Consider the following 22,641-nt stretch of genomic DNA (forward strand, 5'->3'; position numbering starts at 1 on the left):
AACTGAAGTGCACATTTTCATCACAGAGAACTGTTGTAATATGCCAGAGAATTTCCTTCTGCCACAGCAAAACCAGGATGTGCAATTCTCAAGGTACAGTTGGGAGCCTCCTCGAGACAGGAGCTGGATGTCTTGAATTGCTGTCCCCTCCCCTGCTGAGCCACAGACAACTAAGGGATAAGGAAGGTAAATAACCTCTGCGGCTCAAGACCAGGATACGGCCCTTCAGATGGACCTGAATTCACTCCAGAACCTCTGAACACCTCTCCAAGGCCTCAACAACACTGAATGGTGGGTGGGGAGAAGGCGGGATGAACTCACCGTGCGTCCAGAAATCGGGAGCGCAGGATCATGACGGCTTCACACGTGCTCTGCTTCAGCTGCATCTGGATGGAGCTGAACTTGCGGTGGATGATGCTCACCATCCGCTCGATCTCCTTCGGCGAGATGGGTCGGGTCCGGCTCTGCTCACGCAGCAGGTTCATCACGTGGGTGGTGAATTCGTTGCATGCCTGGGATGGCAAGAAAAGCAAAAGAAACCCCAGGATCGGAAGGTCATTCGACAGTGTCGAGGATGACACAGAGACAGCGCTGCTGAGGGGAGACCCGAGTGAAGGCCTCAGTGGTTGGGGCTTTTCAGGGCAGACCAAGATCAAGAGTGTGCTGGCACCTGGGGGAGAGAGAAGTTTCTCTCATCTGCCAAGTAGAGAACATGAGACTCCCAACAAACATTTTGGGAAGAGCAGAAGCTGATTTCTTTGCTCTCAGGGGAATCATGGATGGAGCTGGGGAACGTTCATATAGGGTTCATATAAAGCATGAAGTCCCAGCCACTGTTCTTCTGGCTGCGACTGGAGGAGCTATAGATGTGTCCGAGGAAGACCATGAACCTTTTGACCCACTGTCCCTCCTCCTACAGCCCCACCATGTGTCCTGCAGAGCCCCCTGTGCTTCACAGAAGAAGGTCCCAGAGAAACACAGCCCTGTTCCACATTCTTGGCACATCAGATAAGAAGTAAATAATGATAATAATTAAAGCCTGACTGAGGCAGGAGCCCTGACAAGAAAGGGCAAGCAGGTAACAATCCCAATTAGTTTGCTGCTGGCACAGCACTGTCTGCTGCTTCTGCTGTCCCCATGCTGTGCCGAGAGGACAGGGCAGTGAGAGGGGACAAGGCAGGGATTTTGAGGCCAGATGAAGGCCACTTCATTGCCCTCTCTTTCATCTGCACAAGCAACTCATGGGTATGATGGGATCCTCTGATTCCCAGAACTAAGCCCCAGAAACCAGGCTGAGGGCAGCACTTGGACACTGATGGCTGAAAATGCCTTTGGTGCTCCTGGGACGTGGGAGCTGCTCTGGGGACAGAGTTCCCATCCTATCATGGGGAAAAAGGGGCAAGCAGGGGTAAGAAGTACTGGCTTTGTGGACAAGTGACATGGGCTTGACTTCCAATGTCACACCCCACCTTTCCAAGTTGAATTCCCACCACGGCTCAGATCCAACAAGGAGACACCCCCGAGGCCAGCACAGCCCCTCCAACTGCCCATCCCCAGCTTCAGCTGATGAGGAAGGAGCAGAAGGTAAGGTCCATCCCTGAAGCCTGTCTTTGTCTGTGCCAAGGGCCTCTCCTTGGACTTGGGTAGCAGGGGACATGAGGTCTCTCTCTCCCTCTTCAGCCTGGGGCCTTGAAAGAGGAGCCCTGACATGCTCTCCACTCCCACCATGGCTGAGGCTTCCTCTTATCGCACAACCCTGTCTCTGCGCCTTGAGGGAGTGACAGCAAGGGCTGAGGAGAGCTACCAAAGGTCATTCTTCTAACCAGCCTTCTGCCTGCTCCCTGCCTCCTCTAATGCCCTGCCAAAACATCTTTCATGGTGTGACAGCACTTGGCTTCTCCAACACCAGAGCCCTGCCTGGCCACCCTGACCCCAGCTCCAACCCAGGGGCACCCAGCTAATGTACCTCAGCTTGGCCAGTGTGGCACCTCAAGGGGTAGGACATTCCTCATCCCCACCACACATCCAGTTAGTCAGCTAAAACAGGGGCTGGGCTGTCTCTAAACCAGAGACCTGAAACCCTGCCTGACCCCTGGTTGTGGAGCCCATCCTGCACCCAAAAAGGAGGGATGCCTTTTTGCTCACACTCCATAAACCACAACCTCTGGGTAGAAACCACAAGGGCAGTGGTGAAGAGAGGTCTGCAGAACATCTGGAAGCATTTGAAAGGAACTGGTTCTGAGCGTTGGTCTGTGAAGCTCTTCATGCAATTGTCAGTGTTACCAACAGCTGCATTTATGACCCGAACAGTTTTTCTTTTTCTTTTCTAAGGATAATTTTCCGCAAGAAAAAAAGAAATTCTTTTCTGGAAAAAGAGCTTTTCAAGCAGAAAACATATTCAAGGAAGATTTTGATTTAAGTCTTGCTTGGAAGAAACTGTTGCCACTGAGGCCAGCACGATAAAGAGGGCTCCTCCTTCACAGGGCCAATTGTGGACAAGATTTTGGGAGAGAAGCGGAAAGCAAAAATCCAAGGGGCAACCCACGCCGAGCGTATTCTCATGCCACATCCCAGTACAACACTCCAGCTCTCCCAACCCTAAAAAAGCATGTTTTCACTCCAACACCCAGCTGCATTTGCCCATACACTCCCAACAATAGATGTCAGTAGCGATCCAGGCTGTGCTCATCCACGCCACAGTGCCGGCACCGAACGGCAGCTGCCCCACTCCGGCTCCTGCTCCCACTGTCCCACGACCACCAACCAGCCCTCTGCCGTGAAGGAGCCTGTTACCTGCTCGTACTTCTCCAGCTCCGTGTGGTAGATCTGTCGGATCTGGGAGAGTTTGGCTCTGTAGTCAGAGTGCTCCACCGAGTTGTCAGAGCCGGCTCCTCCTGACGCGGCGGCGGCAGCGGCAGCGGCGGCTGAGCCGCCTCCTTTTTCGGGGCCTGCCACCCCCTCGGCCAGGAGCATGTTGTCTAACCTCATCAGCTGGGGGTCCGTGGGCTCCTCTTCCTGCGCTCCCCGGATGCTCAGCACTGCCAGAGACACAAAGGGGAGAGGACTTACTTCAGGGAAAGGGATGCTCGTCTAAAGTTAGACCATCAACAGGGCTTTTCTTCCTTTCCAAAAGGTACCCCAACAGGCTGGTGCTCCAAGTACTCATCACCAAGTGCAGCTACTTGGCTCTCCAGGGGCATTCCAGCTCCCTGCTTCCCCCCCTACCTCTTCCCCTCCTTCCTGCAGGAAAGAAGTAGGGCAGAACTGGCAGCGAGCTCACTTCAGAGCTTAACCAGAAATCCACACTTTCTGTTCAAATAGGAAGCAAAACTAGCAACACCAATCAAAAACCAATAAATGCACCCATTCTTGCTGCCAGAAGGGATAGGGACCATATCCCAACTCAAGCATGGGATGGGAAATTAGGAGTCTCCAGCTCTGATCTCATCTTGCTCAGGGGTCCTCTCACGTCACCCAACATGTCATTTACATCAACCCCAGATGGCAGAGAAAGACACACAGAGCCCAGGGCTGATGGTGCCTTGGTTTCCTCATTGTTAAATACAGACAGAGAAGGCTTGAAGGCCATGCTTTTAGCCACACAGTGGGAGCACACGCAAAAAATGTATGAAATCAATTTTATTCTTTGGAAAATGGCTTTTTTTTTAAAGAATCCAGACATTCCACTGAAGTCTAAACCACGCTGAGAAAAGGAGCAATAATAAATTAATCCTTCCAGAGCAACTTTCCAAGGAGAGAATTTTCCTCCCCTCTTTGTACTCCCTGCCTCAATTACTGTTCCAACTAAAAGTCCTTCTCCTGAGAGGGCTTTCCTGGAAAAACAACATGGGAGCATCCCGACTGCTTGGGATGTCCCAGGTCTGAAGGACGGAGATGCCCTGTGTGCCCCCCCCACCATGGTCTGTGTTTGAAAACAGAAGGAAAACTTGAGATCTCTGCATGCACACACACAGAGCTGCAAAATAAATGAAATAAATACAATAAATCCTTGATGAGCGAACAAAAAAGGAATTTCCTAAGAGAAATTAATTGTATTTCTCCATCTCATCTGGCAGAGGAGCTCCAAGCACTTTGTAAACACACACACACACACACACACAGCCCCAGCACACACTCATTGCACATGCAGAGCTGGGAAACATTGCATGGGTAAAGCTGTGCCCACTACACCTGAGATGAATATAACCCCCCCTCAAATCCACAGCATAAACAAGAGCAAGTGATTCTCCCTGTCATTCAAATAAAATCAAAAAGCAGTGGGAAATCAGTTGGCAACAAGAAATAAAACCAGAGCAGCTAAAAAACTCCAGCAACCAGAGAGTACGGTCTTCCTCACTCTGAAATAAGTTAAAGACACAGCTATCATCAGTAAAAAATTGAGAGGTTTGGCTAAGTCTAAAATGAGCTTGTGTTTTTTTTTTTTAAGCCTCAAAGTCTACTGAAATTACTATTTTCAGGACATTTCATTCATTCATTTCAATCACTTTTTCATTCATGCATTTACTGGCATTTTTGGTATTGAAATATTCACTGATAACAAAGGTGGGAAGGTCAGGGGGGAAAGAAAAGAGGGAAAAAACTCCAAGAAGAGTAAAACAGCCAATAAAATGATCTAATAATAAATAACTCCACGCTAGGGAGGATCGTTTCTGTACGGAGGAATGGGGGCACACTGCCAAATTTGGAGCTGGGTGCCAGTTGCCGAGCCCTGAGGAGACAGGACCGGCATCTCCCCCCACCACAGGAGGCTTCCCACGGCACTGCTGGCACCCAGCCATGATGAATAAATCCAAGGGGAGAGGACAGATTTCATCAACAAAATGGTCTGGGGTCTGCGGTCCAGACACCAAACTAAAACAAGAGGTAAAAGTAGCCAAATTCCTTAAAAAGAGAAGAGGGAAGGTGACAGGCTACAGTGGGGAGAGAAAAAACTTGCTATGAAAATAAAAGAGAATAAATTCCTATTCTTCCAGCACAAAAAAAAAAATCAGTAAATTAAAGCACATCAAAAGCCCAAATACAAAAAGAAAGCAACACAGGTTAAAAATAAAAAAAAATAATAAAAAGAACCTCAAATAAACAAATCAAAAGCAGAGTTGCCAAAACAGGCGCATCTGGATTTCAAAAGGGAATATTTTTAGATTAAAAATCTCAGGAATCATTGACCTGACAGGTAGGCACGAGTGATTAATTAGTTTATGTTTAGAGAGCTGCTTCCTGATGAAAAGCACTGTGTATTCCCGTGAGCTTTACTCCTGTGCCACACGCACAGACCAGCACCTGCTGGGTGGGTGCATTCCCAGCATCCGATGGAGGGACATGTGCCCCCACAGCAGTGACCTAAGCCCAGCTGGGGACCGTGTGGAGCCAGCCTGGTCTTGGCTGTTTGACTGAAATAAGGCATGGGAGTAAATAAATGGAAAGGCCAATGTGTCTAAGCAGGACTGATGCTGCCTATTTATCCCTGGAAAGCTGTGCTCAGCCGAGGAGAAGACAAAATGATTATTTAAAAGCTCCTTTTTTATCTTCCTGGTGTTGTTCCTGGCTCCAACACGCCTCCTGCCAGGATGCCCAGATTGCTGGGCTCCTTGGCAGCTCCAGCCCTCCAAACTGCCCCCTGTGATGGGATGTGGCTCTGCTGGCTGGGGGGCTCGGGGTGAGCTGGTACAGGCAGCACCCAACCTGTATTGCCTGGGCAGCTGATGGTGAAAGAACCCTGCTCTCTCACCAAATTAAACCAGAATAAATTAAAGCAGAATGATCCCTGGTGGTCCAAGGGGCTACAGGCACGTAGGCATCCAAGGCATTCCCAGGACTCGCCCTTTGCTGCTCCTGATTAAAGAAAAGGGGGGGAAAAAAAGGAAAAAAAAGGAAGAACAAGAAGAAAGAGAGCGACTGGCAGCTGGGGGGAGGAAAATTCATGCAAGACTTTCTGTCCTTGGCTGCTTTCCTGCTGGCTTGGCAGCTCCCAGAGCTGAGGCACAAGCCACTAGATGGTGCTCGGCCCTCGCCCAGGTCCCCCACTGATCAAGATGGGTTTTTATATGTAAATATATACATACACACATACGCAAATATATATATGTGTGTTATATATATACACACATATATATGCGGGTGCATTTTAAAAGCAAACCCAAGCCATGTGCCTTGTCCCTGCCCGGTTGATCGTGGAGCAGAACCGAGGAGCATCCCTGTCACAGAGTCACCACCTCCCGTGGCAGCAGCGGGAGCAGCTGGGGACCATTGAGCCACCAGCCTGCAGTCCGGTCATGGATGTCACCAGGGTCACAGAGACCTGTTCCAGCAGCTGGGAAATGGCTCCCAGCTCACAAACTTGCTCCTTCTCCCTCTTGAGGAAGGTATCACAGCCAGGGGGTTCAGAGGACGTTGACAAGTCCTAGTCCTGGGCTCGTGGTGTGGCTGCAGTGCAGGACACAGGAAAGTGGCAGCAGGACTGATCTCAGAGAAGCAGGTGAGAAGACAAAGACAAAAATAGCTTCCTGGCTCCTTGTCTGCCCTGCAGTTCAGGGATGCAGGGTGGAAACTGCATCGAGTCACCAAAGCTTCCACATCTTCAAGATGCTTCCCACCAACATCTCCAAGGAGCATCTGCAGAGCAGCCAGTTCCATGTTCACATGAGTTGGGCAGCCAGCACTCCATATGTGTCTGTGTCTCCACACCACAGTACCTGTGTGGTGGGGGTGGTGGGGCAGCCACACAGTCTGAGGTACAGCCAGGGTGGGGGGCACAGGGCAGGAGAAACAGCCCTTGCCGAATGCCTTTGGAAGGGACAGCACTCTGGGGATGGTCTGGGGTTGTGAAGACACCTAAGAAATCCACGAAGGAGGGTACCAAATTCCTCTGGTCCTCTATGCCACCCTCCCCTTCCTTATTTACTCCATTTTCCTGGCAGCATTTTCCCAAAGGAATATGAAAAGTGTAGGAGTCGAGCACACAGCCACTTCTCTTCTCCAAGGCCATGCCAAAATGCTTCCACTTAGCAACTCTTTTCTCTCAACCCCTTCCAAACCCTCCAGATTAGAGGTGTGCAGGCAACACCAGAAGAACGACATTACAAAGGCAATCATGCTGGGGGTGATGGCAGAAGCTTAGCAGGAGACTGTGGCTGAGCAGTAGACAACAGAAAAGGATGCTCAAACTTTCAAGCTCCACTTTTCTTCTAGAAGGAGCAGTTTATCCTACTGTGGTCAGTGTCCTTAAACTGAGGGGATGTGGGAAACAGGGGGCTGTCCCAGTCAGACTCCCAGCATGGGATATATACCCTCACAAGAGGCTGCAGGTTGTAGTGGTACCACACTCCCCCATCACTTCTCATTCTCATGTCTCTCCTTGGGTGTGCTCATCCCAGGTAGGTGCCAGCCAGGACTTCTGGGGTGGAAGCCAAAGACCAAGCAGGAGACACCAGAAGAGGTTAAGGTAAGGTGGAGGAGTGGGAACAGCCTCTGCAGGGATGCAGTGGGAACATCCTGGAAGAAGAAGATACAGCGAATGCCAATCTAGGCTGTGACAAGGAAGGAAGAGGTTCCCCAGGGCTGGTGTGGCTGTTCTCCGCTGACCTCAGCAGCCAGAAGCGTGGTCCTGTGAAATTCCTGTGACTGCCAGGTTAAGATTCCCGATAATGACATGAGCTGGCAGTTCCTCTGCAGCCCCATTTGCTGACACCCCCAGCCAAGGGTTGGACCCAGTAGCTGGGTGTTTAAACAAAGCCACCCTACCAAGAAACCTGCTGGGTGGCTTTAAGGAGTTCGGGAGGAGCGTCTGCCCTCCCGCCCGAGCTCGGCTGCTTCTGAAGGAGTTTTCTCATGGTTGTTTCTGCCCATTCCCAACTTGCTGAATTGCCTTTCCAGGGGGACATTTTAAAGGAGAAGGAGATTTCAAGTAAATGATTGCAACTTATCAAAAATAATGTGCTACTTAGCATCGGAGACAAGCATCCTGGCAGGCAGAAATGGGAAGCAGTGCCGGAGCAGATGGGAGTAATTACGTTGTGATTTTCAGAAGGGTTTTCTTTCCTGCCTCCACTGTGCCTAAGATGTACCGTGGGGGAGGCGAGGGGGTGGGGGTGGAAACAACCCACCCAACAACAGAGTTTCAGGAGAGGCAGATAGACAATTCCCTTGTTGGGCTGAGTTGGCATTTGGTGTGACCTTCCCATGGGGAAACCAGAGATGCCAGGCACTGGTGGAGCTGCTCTCACTGTGGGATGAGATGCCTCCTTCCCCACCAAGACACTCATCTGCCACCAATGACACCTAACCCGCACATCAAGGTGTAGCCCAAATCCTTTCCTGGACTGGTGGGTGCCCCTGAGGGGTGGTGCAGCCAAGGAAGGCTTTGCAGCTCCTCCCTGGGAACCTCAAAACTCCTGCACAGACCCACACAGTGCCCAGCCTGGTTTCAAAGTACACCTGGAACATCAGCCCTCTTCCAACCTTTTGCAATTTAGCCACCATCACCAACATGAGTTTAGGGAGATGCAGCTTCAGGAGTCACACAAGCTCAGTGGAAAATGTTTTTGTTAAACATATGTTTTTACATCTCCAGGTCTAAAACAACAGCCAGCAAACACAGGGACAGCTACAATGCCAGCAAACGTCCCTCCTAACAAAACCAATAACTAATCACCTTCTTTTAAACCCATCTCAATATTCCCTGGAGCCTGAGACTACATTTGTGAATGTTGAAGATCAACAGCACTGAACTTGGGACAAGAATATTCCCGTTTGCCTCATGTTTGAGGACAGTTACGTGCTCAGTGGCTTGCAGCAGGCTGGCTGCATCCTCCTTGTACTCGTATGTGTAGCTGCAACCAAGTCAGGAGAGTTGGGGTTTGCTTCCTCGATTGACTCATGATGCCATGGGCTTGAGCTGCTCTTCCCAAACTTCCTCTGTGCAGAAAAGGCCCCAAACTCCATGCACCTACCCTAAACTCCCGGGTTTTTTTCCAATGCAAGCATGTTTGCAGCCTACTTTCTTCTGCAACAGCAAATCCCCCACACCAATGAAAACTCAGTGTCTTTGATCTTATCACAGAATCTCAGAATGGTTTGGGTTGGAAGGAATCTTAAATATCATCTCATTCCAAGTCCATGCCACAGGCAGGGACACCTTCCACCAGACGAGGTTGCTCCAAGCCCCATCCAACCTGGCCTTGGACATTTCCAGGGATGGGGCAGCCACAGCTTCTCTGGGCAACCTGTGCCAGGGCCTCACCACCCTCACAGCTCTCTCATTAAATAAAAAGTTGCCTATTTGTCAAAATAAACCCTCAGAGCTTTGTGGAGGATGCTAAAGCACCTCTAGCTGAGTCTTCACACTGCCAAGTCAAGGGCCCACATGACACAGCAACGTAAATGCCTTCTTGGCAAAGCACACGGTGTCCATCTTAAATGGGAATCACAGTCTTGGTAACCAAGGTGGAGCACTTCACTGTCAAGCAATCACAGGGATTTAGACCTTGTCTGGATATATTCATCACATCTACATAAAGCCACTGAGAAAAATCAACATCAAAACGCAAATACCTATTTCCAACATGAATAGAAGCTAGAATTTCTAAACACACTGACACACGCCCTTCCAGGGAGCAGAAATTAAGAGAAGCTCATGTTTTTTTCTTATAATTGACATTAAAAGTTCCCCTCCTCACTCCAATCTTTCCAGAACTTACAAATGGATGAACAGATTTTTGCTCAGATTTTCCAAAACAGGCTGCCGTGAGATGAGGCACGGAAAAATTCAGCTGGCAAAATGGCTTTTTGTGCATCTACTTATTTATTTATTTCCCAGAAAAAGGAGGAACTCTGTGAAACTGATGGGCCGTTTCTGCCACCAATTTTCACAGCCATAAAACAAACCAAAAATCCCAGCAACAAATCAAGAAAGAGGCTTGCACCCAGAAGCACTACAAAGCCACCCCGTACCACTGCAAACCCACCTCATCTCCCAACACAGGAGTGTCCTTCAGGGCTCTTTGGAAACAGAGCACTCAAACTATTTTGCGAGAGATGCTTTTAAAGGTGGAGAAGTGTTCCTTGAGTCCATAAAACTGTGATAAAATACTCCCAGAGTGGTGGGAGCAAGTCACATCAGTTCAGAGCAATAGTCCATGTAGCTCCAGCCAGGGCCAACGAACCCAAATGGAGACCCAACCAAGGCCATGAGCAACAGCAGAAGCATCAGATGCTCAGGGCAGTGTCACTTCCCCCAGCTCTCCTCTACCCACCACCAGTTTGAGAACTTGCGTCGCAACCCAAATTCAGATCAATCGAAAATGCTTCCTAAATCAAAAATGAAATCCCCTCCCACTTCATGTTACCATCTCCCCCCCTCTCTCTTTTTTTTCCTAATGAAAATTTGTGTCGATTTCAAACCAATCAAACTGCTTTAAAAAACAGTAACTTCCCACCTTTCCGGGGTGGAGGGTGTCCAAGTTATTTGCTGAATCCAACACAAATTAAAAAAAAAAAAAAAGAAACAACCTTAATTTTGGGGTGTGGGAAACAGGAGAAGGGAATTTATCACATGTCAAAAAGTTTCTCAGCTCCCAGCAGCAGCTCTCCATCACTTCAGGAGGATGCAGCTTGCATGTGCCACCGAAGCTGCAGAAGAGAAACACTTATTTCATAGCACTGGCAAAGAGTCTGCACCAGTTTTTTCCTAACCCCATCCCAAATGCCAAATGGGTTGCCATAGTGAGCGAGGATCTAGCTGCAAAATGATCAAAAGGTCTGGAAAATTATTACTAACACACTGGGGTGGAAAAGAATATCCCCCCCCAAACTGGACAACGATCTAAAATAGCCACAAAAATAAGGCACAATGTTGCTGTGATTACTGAAAACCAGATTCTCCATGAAATGTGACTCCGTGGGGAAGCTGAATGAACACAGATGAGCTTGTCTTTCCAGTCCTTCCCTGTATCCTGATCCTGCCGACCGGTTTAGCTCATGGGTAGTAACTGAGCCTGGTAAGGAAACTTCTGACACCGGCCCCACATGCTCAGTTATTGCTACATCATTGTTGACTGAAACACTGTGGATCAAATTTAAGTATTTTCTAATTTTCTCTTTGTAGTCCTGACCCCACAAGCCATGTTTTCCTCATGGATGCTTCATTGCAGGCTGGTGGTCAACTCCCATCGGCTTCAGCAGCAAAACTCCCAGCTGTAATTTTCACACCTGAAATCTGGGGACAGGTAGCACTCAGAGCCAGAGCTGATTGAACCTCTTGCACCACACACAGATTGCCAAGCAGGTTGTAAGTGCTTGCAAAAATTAAAAACAAGGCAATCAAGGTCAACCACCCCCCCCAGTGGACAAATGACCTCCTCCCTGCCCAGTCACAGCAGCTGCCAAGCCACCTCTGCCACGTCCATGGAGCAGCAGACCCTCACAACTCCACCTAATCAGGCAAATCAGCTTCATCTCGCCCAGTAACACTCTGCAACCAATCCATCACACCAGGGCTGAACTCTGGGCACCCAGGGCTCAACCCTGTCCTATTGGCACTCTGCTCTTGAAGAGCATGGATAAGTGTTGGCCTGCACACAGGTTCCCTTCCCATCCCACTGAGCACCTCATGCATCCCTGAAACAGGCTGATGCTGGGGAGTGATGCTGAAGCTGGCTAGAGCAATCCCACACTCAGCTTATCTCACAAAGCAGTTTTTCCTTTCCTAAACAGGGCAGGATTAGCAGCCTCCAGTTACAGTCATGAAGTGGAATCAATCCCTTATCTGCACAGGCAAACCCACAGCAGGTTTCAAATTCTCCAGCCACACCAACCACACCATAAGGGAGACACTGTGCGTGGCCACCCAGCCTCCCCCATCCCACCCTCCTCTATCCCACCAGGACCAGGACCAACCTCCAGCTGCTCAGAGCAGCAGTGGCAGGAGTTAAAGGAAAGCAGAGTGAGATTCAGTGCTACTCTGCTGCTGGGCCAGATTTGAGCAGAAGATGTGACTCGGATGACTGACCACAGGCTGGCCTGGCCAGGAGAGGACCATATACCATGGAGAAAAGCCTCAGTGCCTTCAAGACCTCCTGTGCCCGGACTTCACCTTCTCCAGGTGGAGTCTGGGTGATGGACCCAAGCTGCCCCTGCACCACCAAGAGCACAAATGGTCACTGAGAGACAGAGTAAGTCATTGTCCCCACCCCAGGAGATGGCTCAGACCTGGCGCTTGTCACGCCTGGAGACACATCCCAGCCTGGAGTACGGAGTGGACCTGGGGCTCCCTAAGCCCTACAGGAACAAATCAGCAAACAAAAGATGGGATTGCTCCCAGGTCAGGTCCAGCCATAAACCCCCTTTCTGAACGCCAGTTGGGCTGGGATCTGCGCGGTGCTTTGCATATGAATTCTCTTTGCTGAAAAGAAGTGGGTCCTTTGAATGAGCTGAATCTGTTAATGAGAAGCCGGGGCCTCCAGAGCTCCTCTGAGGACAAGGGTCCCAGTTTGACCACTCCCCCCCACCTCCTCCGCCTCCCCCTTCCCCTGGGCCAAGCCCTGAAACCCGAGAACAAACAAAGAGAGGTTTTCCCCCAGAAGGAAGCTGCCTTTCCAGCCTGCTCCCCTCTCCAAAGGTCATCTCCCCTGGACACACTGCCTCTGCGAATGGCTGTTCAATGCACAAAGTGGCTGGGGCATGAAAGTCATAAGTGAAAAAAGACTGGCAGGAACCCAAGCTGAAAAGCTGCATTTCAGATTCTCTTCTCCTGCCATCCTTCAAAAAAGATGACCTGTGAGACTGTCCAAGGAAAGCTGGCTTGGAGCTCATTAGATGGCAACGTCCCACTCAAGTCTCGGGTTTGCTAAATACTCTGAAGGTACCCACTGCCTATCACACATCTGAGAGTGCTGCTGCTCTGTAGCCAAGTTGATGGCCTTGCCATGGGCTAGACTTGGGATCTTGTGCAATATAGGAGAGCCAAGCCATCACAGAGAATACACTGGTTTTTCCCTCCCTTTCTCTCTGACAAAGTGGGCAGCACAGAATGACAGACATCTTTACAAAAGCTGGGACACACATGGAACTGCTCCCACTGCAAAGTGTCCTGGGGCCATGTCCTCTCCCTCCACTGCCAAGGGATCTCCCCATCTCCTGCTTATGGGCACAGTCTCTGCCCAGAAACACCTTCCCATTTCCAGCAGCAAACTCCCGGTGCAACCCAAGAGCTGAGCGTGGCCCTTGTCAATCTTCCGATCACTTGAAGGCAGCCTGGGTGCTTGGAGAAGGTGGCTGCAGGAACAGTATATCATTTTTTTGCTGCAAACAGACAAGAGAGAAGCAAAAGAGAAGAAAGAAGGAACTACGAAGCAAGGATTCTCCACCCATAAGGAATGGACTTTGCAGTAGGAAACCTACTGCCCTGGCAAAGGGGAGACTGTAGCCACTGCTGAGTACGAAGTTCTACCATTGGTGACCGTCTCCTCTGAGGTCAGCCATGGACCAGAGACTGCCTTATGGAGGTTGGACTCTGCTCTTCCCTGAGACAGTCTCCTGTTCCAGAAGCATTAGAAACCATTCCTCCACACATCCATGACTCCCCAGCCATGATAGCAGGCAATTAAAAACCTTTTCAACGACAAATCTGAAAGTAAGCTGTATGCCTATGAGGACAGGTCAAGCGCAAAGCACAAGAAGAAAGCACAACCAGGGGTATTGGAAATCCCACCCCAGCTCCTGTAGTGTAATGTAGCCACCATTTAGATGCAACACATCAGCCACTGGACAATTTCAGGCATCTACTTTCAGTGTTACAGATGTCAGTTAAGGCAGGACCAGAGCCAGCCTCCCCAGAGCCTGGATGCATGTCACCCCTGTGCTTTTGAAGTACCACAACTCTCCAGAACTAAATGTTCCTGTAAATCCTTGCAGACTTATGCACAAGTCACCATCCCTGAAGGTATTAAAAGACATGTAGATGTGGCACTTAAGGACATGGTTTAGTGGCAGAGTTGGCAGTGCTGGGCTAATGGCTGGATTTGATCTTAAAGGTCTTTTCCAACCTAAATGATTCTATGATTCTAGGTCTTTCTCTCTATGCAATACAGAAACCCCCTCAAAAACTACCTGAATGCTCCTCTTCCATTCTCTTGGTTTCCAAGCTTGTCCCACTCACAACACCGCAGAGAGGGCAGGTTTGCCCAAGCCTAGACAGTCCATCAAGCTCCCAGGGCTAAGACACGCTATCCTGAACGCAACTTTGCTGCGATGCAATGATCCCAGGCAGACAAACGAGCACATTTTCTGCACGATGCTCAGTCCCTCGCACCACCGTGCCGACCTGCTGAGCCTGGCGTCAAACGCGGTCCTCGAGCGCGCCAGACAAAGCCCGACTCTTTGAAAGGCAACAGCCGGTCGGCAGCGTTTTAAGGCCAGAAAACAGCTCTGAACGTTCAGTTCCTTCTTTAAATAGAGGCCCCTTCTGTAAACGATCTGTTTGGACAGGAGGGAGAGTGCTGCAAGAGTCCAAGCGCTTGTGAAATAGGATCGGATGCCTTCACTCCCGCTCCATTCAAAACATGTGGGGGGAAGAAAGAAACCCAAAACTGGCAAGGCGAGATGGGAGGAGAGAGCCCCCGCACCTCCGCGCTCCTGGAAGGGTGCGAGACACCAGAGAAAATGGGAACAATAATTAAAAAGGATCAATTAGTGACATTTCTGTTTCGAGGTGCCTGTGTGTGTTTAATTATATTCCATGCAAGAGGCTGTTGACGCAGATTTCCGTGCTGCGGGGCGGTGGTGTAACGGGATCCGGCTCTGCCTTCTACCTCAGACAACCCCACTCAGGGCTTTACCACCAAGCTCACCCACCTCCAGGGTTTGGCAGTGCCCTGGGGCAGAGGGGGGTTGACACCCAGCCCCACAGCACACCGGTCAGACAGAAGGACGCACAGCTCCCCCTGCTCCTGCAAGAGAGGCCCCCATCAGAACCAGAGAGGAGATTAAAAAGGGAGCAAAAAAAAAGAAAAAAAAAAAAATCTTTGCCCGACTCCGGCTGCGTCCCAGATCAAAGATCATCTCCAGCGAGGCCATCTGGTCCTTGTAAATGTAAAACCAAATTGAAAGCCCTGCCCTCACCTCCTCCGACTCCCTCGGCAATATTGCTTTTACCGGCCGGGGACGGGGAAGGAGCTCGCAGAAGGCATCTGTATGTAATATAGAGCCCCCGTGCAGCTGGGCTGGAGGCTTGCAACCCCCCTTCTTGTTAATCACAAAGCAGAGGTAAATGTTTTCTTTGGATCTCTAGGGGCCCTGTTATTCCCAGGGCCTTCAGAAGAGTCCATGGCAGCAACCCTGGGATGGAGGAGGGCTGCCCTGCATTCCCATCGCTCCTCTCTGTCTGCAGACCGGGTTGTTGCCCCTGTCAACAGGGACACACTGGGAGGGAAGATGTCCCCACCATCCCAGCAGTGTCCCCACCACCACAAAAGCCATGCAGCACCCTCCTTCCCCAGCCCGAGCAGGCTTCTCCTACCACCGCTCCTGGCCTGCGATGCAAAAGGGGATGCAGAGCCCAATAAATAAACAGGGAAAGAGGAGGACTGAGCCGAGAGCTTTCAAAAAGGGGACACATTGCATCTGAGCCAAAAATGACTTGTGAAAAACCCCACCACTGCCAACCCAAATACTCCAGGCTTGACTTGAAAGGCAAGTGGGATCCGCTATCGAGAGGAGAAAGTTACACCGGAGACGTCGCAGGCGAAGAAGAGGCAGCTTGAGGAATTCTTACCCATCAAGCTTTATTGTGTTATTCCAACTAAGCACAGACAAAAAGACAAATCTCAGCTCCCTACTTTCATTTATAATTGAACCCAGTCCAGAAGGATGGAGCAAGTACCATCTGTAATGCAGAGTGCATTAGCAGCCGGCAGAATGAAATATTCAAATTACTGTAGGCTACCTCGCATTTCAATGACAGGGTTACAAAAACCTGACTTGTAAGTGGAGATTGGACTGGAAGAACAGAAAGTTTGTTTCTCCAGTGCATGAATTAACCTAACAAAATGTTACTTTCAGGGAAAAAAAAAGCATTTGCCTGGGTAATTCTGCAACATATCCCAACAGGCTCACGAGAAAAAAAATATTATTCCGTTTAGCTATCCTAATTGATATATTGTCCAGGGAGAGGAAAAAACTCAGGGAAAAAAGGGCAGTGCTTTTCATGTTGGCTGAAGACACTGAGTAAATAAGACTTAGGTGTGCACAACCCTTACCAGCACGTACAGGTCCCGCACGCAGGGATGTGTGGCAGCAGGAATGTGCATCCATGGGCTGTGTCAGGGCAGTACCTGCACAGGCCATAGGCTTTCGATGTGTTGTAAAATTTGAGTATGCAAATCAGCCCTCGATTTTCGTGCTTGTGCCTGTGCCGGGATCCATTCTTTTTGATATCGTTAATCAGGGCTGCCGAAAAGCCTGACACAGTAAGTGGCTGTAGCCCCTAGCAGTAGTCAAGATAGAGTGACAGGCTCCATTTAAGATGTCACAGCATATAATAAAGTGTAAAACTATACTTAAAATAAACGAGATAGAAACAATAAACTTGACTCCGGCTTTGAACTTTCTGGGAGAGCAGCAGGGAGATGTGAGCACACACGTGTGCAAGCAGGCACAGGGCTGGGGTGGCTGGAGAGGACGGTCCCACACCAGCCTGCTGCCCAGGTGAGAGCAAGGAGGGGTGACCCCCATGTCCTCTAAAGGATCAGAGCTCCTCAGCAACCCTGTGATAACAACCAGTCTGCACGTGGGACATCTCTGGTGCTTCTGGATGTGGATGTTAAGGAGTAGGAAGAAGACAGGAAGTCATAACTGGGATCTGCCAGGGAATGAGGGGATGGCCAGGCCATGATGGGCATGTGACTGTATCAAGGACACCACTGAAGGGGCTGAGTTTTGCTTCAAGGAGCTTCACAGAGAAGAAGGGATTTACACGCTGCAGGTGTCACCTCCAATCTCCTGAATGGAGACTGGGACAAGGCAGTCCAAATCACCCTTCTGTCCCAGGCACCCAGGGAGCATCACCAGCTCTGGCCACGCTCTCAGGATATCCCTTTCCCTCCATCTCCATACAGTAGTGCCAGGATGGGATGAAGCAGCAATGCCCTCAGCATCTCCAGCCTGGGCTTGGCCATATGCCCCAGAACCAGAAGCCACAGCAGATGCTGGAACCCTTCCCTGGCAGGATGAGGATCAGGCCCATGCAGGGCGGGGGGGCAGGGGAGGGGAACATACTAAAGAAAGCCTCATTTCACTCCACAAATCACTTCTCCATACCCCAAAACCTCCTGCGTGCCCGACAGCAGCTCTCGGTGCTGAGACAAACCAGTCGCTCTTCCCTCCTGCTAAGCAGTTAAATTAGAGAGTATTCAATTAATAACAGCTGAATATTCTGTCACATTTAGGAAGATGTATGGTAAGACAAGCGAGTTGTGATGTCTGTGACAGAAATGATAAAAGTTCTCCCGACACAGCCTGGCAGATACTTGGCTGGAGGAACCGCTTGCTCTCATGGACTCCAACGTCAGCACAGACACCAGGCCCAGTGCTGCCTTCAAAGGAGAGACACTCCAAATTGCACAGGAGAACCACTGCCAAAATGGCTTGCAGGCAGCTCCCTCCCGCCTTCCTTCTGGGATCCATCTGAGATGCAGGAATGAGACCCTGGAGAAGACCTTGGCCAAGAGAGGGCCGAGACAGTGCCTGTCAGCACTGTGATGGCAAGCATCACTCAGCAGAAGCTCAAACCCTCCTGTGTCACCCAAAGACCACCCCATAACACTCATCCCAAGCTGCCTCGGTTTACCCATTTGCAAAAGGATGGTGAACATATCCCAAGCAATCCACTCCAGTGGGGACCAGGGCAGTGCTTGCATGACACCACGACCATGGACAAGCCCCTGCTGTCCGGTAACATATTCTCCACTTAATTAGGGGATGTGGCGTGGCCAGGGGACACACGGGAACGGTGCTCCGGAGGCCGCCTCCGTTTTTTCTGGGGGGTTGTTTTTCACCGGTGTTGTTTGCGAACACAGTTTTGTTGCTAAGAAACTACCTTCATATTGCTCGGAGAGCAAAGACAAAGCAACCGTCAAAATAACACCCTATTTTGACAGTAGCCAGATCGTAACCATAAATGATCCATTTTCCTCGCTCTCCTGTGTGCTCATTAACCTGATCTAAATACCATAATCCCACATATAACCTGCACCCTACAGATACACAGGCACAGCACATGCAGGCACCAGGGACCTCACGTGCAGGGGGCTCCATTGCATCCATTCACCCCCAAGTAAATGCTGAAGGAATCAGATCTGGGAAGAGGAGCAGGTTCCCCAGGGAGGCCCCATGGCTCCCTTCTAGGCAGGAACATGGCACCACATCTTTAAGCGAGAGATACATGAGAAACAACAGTGAGAAGCTAAGACCTCTGCAGCACGATGGCACAGCCCTAGTTTGGGGAGAAATGTAATTACCGTTGGCTTTGGGTTTGTTGGGTAGGTTTGGGCTGCTTGCTGTGGTTTTTTAAGTCCCAGGGGAGAAAATGCATGGGGGAAATCAAATCCATTCACTGCTCAATTTTCAATAAAGCAGCCTCTTGCTGCTTTAAAAGTGGAGAGATCTTGTCACATGGGGAAGATCAGAGTACATCACCCCCCCATCACCTCAACACAGATATATGTTCCCAAACCAAGTCATAGAATCCTGAAAAACAATTTGCCAATGCATCCACCTCCTAGGGCAGGGGAACATCTCTACCTTTCCTGCCAGAGCATCTCTGGCCCCTCTTTGCTGGTACCACTGCAACCCGGGTGGGTCCTAGGTTGAAAAGCAACTCACCTTCCTTCCTCAAAAAAAAAAAAGGCAGGAGAGGGACAAAAGCACATCTAGGACAGTAGTACCTACAGGAAGGTGCTTCTTGGTTTAATCCAGGACCATTCAGGATGATGCACAAGGATAAAAGGTTTTAGTGGATGCAGAAGCACAGTGAGGTCAGCAGTGCCCTACTCACACCAAAAATCAAGAGGAAAGCACATGGTCTGTTTGCCACGGATCTACCACTGCTGACTTAAGGGCAGAGGGAAAGGCAGGGAAAAAGCCAGGCTGAAAACTGCAACCTGTCATCCTAAGGCAACCCAAAGGGCCTCCCGTGCTTCAGCAAACCCCTGGTGCAAGAAAGGACACCCAGAGTCACAGCACAACTGCTGTGGCTCTCACCACCCCAGCAGGACAGCAAACACAGACCTGCTGTCCTCGACCACCACCCAACCCCAGCAATCACCGGCTTGAGAGCTGACCCAGAGCCCGGACATGCTGCCAGTAGGATGTCAGAGGGATCACTGCCCTCTGATTTACACCCTCGCTGTGCACTGTGCAGCAGCAACGCCTGCAGGCAGGGACACGAGGGCTTGGGAGAGCAGCGCCTGCCTTGGATGCTTTTTAGGGCAAATAAGGAAGAAAACTGAAGCCGCGGGAAGCAGTCCTGCAATATCTGGCTTGTCTTTTCTCTTGCCCTGGGCCAGCTGGAGCACGGGTCTGGCTGATCCCTTGCTCAAGCGCAAGATGCTTCTGCACGTACCCAAACCCCAGGCCAGCACCGAACAGCCAGTCTCCCGTAGAGCCGCAGCTCGCCACGTGCGCTTTCCCTGCCAAAACCCCGAGCTCCACCCCACAGTAGGAGAAAAAGGAAAGGGCGAGAAGAGCTCTGTCGAAACCCACCAAAGCCTGAACAACATTTCTCTGCAGCAGAACAAAGCCCTTGGAAATCTCTTCTCCGCTTGGGTCCCCCGACCCACATGAAAGAGGCATTTTTCTGGGCTAATTACACAGGCTGCTCTGAGCCTCCTGGCAGAATCTGAGCTGCAAAGGCAGACATCAAAGGGCTCCCAAATTTAAAATAAATAGACAGCAAAGACGGTGTGGTTCACAGGAGATCTCCCCCTGTTGCCTGCACTGGCTGCCTGGGATGAACACTGGAGGTGACTCAGTTCACAAGACCCCCCCAGTGAGGGCAGATGGGGAAGAGAGGCACAGCTATATTTTATTTGCATGGCAGGCTCCCAGCAGGCACAGGCAAGGAGGGGGGGTTGGTCCTTGCAGGACCAGCCATGGTCCTAGAAAAGCTTTCTGAAGCCTCCATCCAACAGAAGGACCAACTGTGGAGCCTGTCTGCTATCTGAGGTGGGCAAGCTGTGGGGCACTGGATGGAGCAGCCAAGGGCAGGATGTGGAAAAGGATGAGACAGGTGTCACTGCCACATGCTAGACAGTGGTGGCTGCCATCACAGTTGATCCAAGCAGTACTCCCGGGCACTGCCTGGCTCAGTTTCCCCAGAACTAAATGTTATCCATTGCCCCTGGAGTTTCTGAGATGGGATTTTCCAAACAGGTATACTTCCCCCTAAACAGCAATCTTCTAGGGAAAGCCTTGGTCCTGCTCAAGCAGAGTCACAGCCTGTGTCCACAGCTCCTGATAGACAAGAAACCTGAGTTGTGCTGCTTCCCGTTCATTTGGGAGAGAGAGAAGATGCCTTTGCTGTCTCTTCCAAGAAACAGCCAGCCACTGGCACCCCGTGGTCATCCAACCCTGCTCCTGGTCCAGAAAGTGGCAAATTCTCCTGGCCTTCAGCAGGACACCCTGACATGTTGGGTATGATCTGCACTGGAGATGACTGGGAAAGATAAAGCTCATCCTACCAGCTCCTCTGCCCCATCTTTCACCCTCTCCTTTGGGCTTCATAAGGCCTTACAGCACAGCCAGAACATGCTCTGCAGAGCAACCAGCCCTCTCTCCTTCTCGCTGACAAGCACACAGAGATGCCTCCAAAACAACAAGGCATGACCAGAACTCCTATCGGTCTCCAGGTTGTGGTCCTTCCATGGGCAGCAATTACCCAGGAGTGCTGCCATGAGACATTTCTGCAGTGCCTTGGAAAAGGACAGGGACACGGAAATCCTCAAGGGATTCTCTGATATTTGGGAAGATCAGCACACACAAAACTGTCACGCAAGGGATGCCGGCCAGCCGCGCTCCCGAACCCATCCTGGTCCATCCTTGGCCTCCGCACTCCTTCCCCAGCCGTGGCTCCAGGGGCGCGGGGGGCAAGGAGGAGGGTTGGACCGCACCCTGCCACCTCCCAGGGAGGACAAGGAAGACCAAAGGAAGGATGGGGCTGGGATGGCCGAGCGTGGGATGCGAGGGGAAGGTGTCAATTAAAGCAATGAGGCCCTTTGCATCCCTGTGCCTGACAGCCGGGCTGAGCGGAGCTGACAGCCGGAGCGCCGGCTGGCTTCCCCGTCTCGCTCACCGGAGCGTGCTTTCCCCGCGCACCCCCGGCTCCGGACCGGCAAGGCCGGGCCACGCGGACACCGGCAGCAGCATGGTGTCCCTTCCCCTGCCCCCAGAGATGCTCCTGATAACGGGAATTATCTTGATTTGGGGCTTAAACAGGCCACGGCCAGCCCGGAGGCGGATGGCAGTGAAGCGGCTGGGGTCGGGTGGGATGGCAGAGGGAGGCACTGGATCCTGCTGAAATAGCTAATGAGCACTGCAAGGTCTCAGCCCCTAATCAGGATGGCATCAGTGGAGTGCTGGGATGCTGGGAAGGTGGAAATCCACCAGACACTAGCTGGCAACGCAACCCCTGAAGCCCCCCTGGATGGTCAGCCTCCACCTCTGCTTCCCCTTGCCTATTCCCAGGGAATTGCATCCCAGGAGCCCCTGCTTCACTCCCTGCCTGCCCTCCCCGCAGGCTCAATCCGATTAGTGCTGATACACATCTCCTCCTGGGCTCCAAAACACGCTCTTCCCAGCTGAAGGATTCGCATGGACACGGAAAACTTGTCCTGATTGTGGCGTTAATGGCCGTGTGGCCCATGTCATCACCGAAATGGCCTTAGGGGGAGAGTTGATGGGTCTCTGAAGTCATCAGGACTACCCCACCTCATCTTGCTCCCCTTATTAAAACCATTCATCCTGGGAGCTAAATGAATATGTTTCATCTTCAAATGCTGAGACACAACAGCAAGCAGGCAGAGATCTAATAGAACAATACCCATCTAATCATGCCGATTTTTCTCTCCCCACCCTGCCTTCATATTACACGCGTGGCCACGAGACCAAGCCGGGGCCGCAGGCAACGGGTGAGGATGGGGCACTGCCTGCTCCTGGCTTTGGTACCACTGTCACACCTCATGTCCCCCCTTTCCAAGGCTTTTTCTCCCTTTGCTGTGATGGAAAAAGCCCCAGGACTTTTAAAACTAATAAGGTCGATAGATACGGAGCCTAACAAGTCTAAGGGAGCCAGGGAAGCAGGGCAGGCCCTCCGCCACCAGCAGACCCTTGTTTCCCATGGGAATACTCCACACTGCACTGTCCATGAATCATTTTGGCACTTCTTCCCGCACCCATGGCAGGTTTTCCTGGCTCCCGTTCCCTTAGATACAGGGTTGATTTCTTCCCTTATTTGCTAAAGCACCTTTTGCTTGCGTCACGCTGAGGGAAGCATAACAGTTTTGCATCTCTCACATATTAAGGGTCTTCATCAAGGACCCTGGTTTTGGGGATGGGGTGGTGGAGGACACGGAA

General features: G+C 50.9%; 1 protein-coding gene across 2 annotated transcripts in view; it reads right to left on the reverse strand.

Moving 5' to 3' along the window:
* PBX1 (PBX homeobox 1) overlaps nt 1-22,641 on the reverse strand; it is a 128,673-nt gene that overhangs the window by 22,433 nt on the left and 83,599 nt on the right. For both annotated transcript variants that reach the window (XM_051806725.1, XM_051806721.1), the window contains exons 3-4: nt 2,794-3,038; nt 322-512 (exon numbers count right to left, since the gene is read on the reverse strand). In XM_051806725.1, the coding sequence (XP_051662685.1) occupies nt 322-512; nt 2,794-3,038 (436 nt within the window). The remainder of the gene's footprint in view (nt 1-321; nt 513-2,793; nt 3,039-22,641) is intronic.

This window comes from Manacus candei, unplaced genomic scaffold, assembly GCF_025592945.1.
Source record: "Manacus candei isolate 608988 ecotype Guabito, Panama unplaced genomic scaffold, ASM2559294v1 h1tg000005l, whole genome shotgun sequence".
NCBI lineage: Eukaryota > Metazoa > Chordata > Aves > Passeriformes > Pipridae > Manacus > Manacus candei.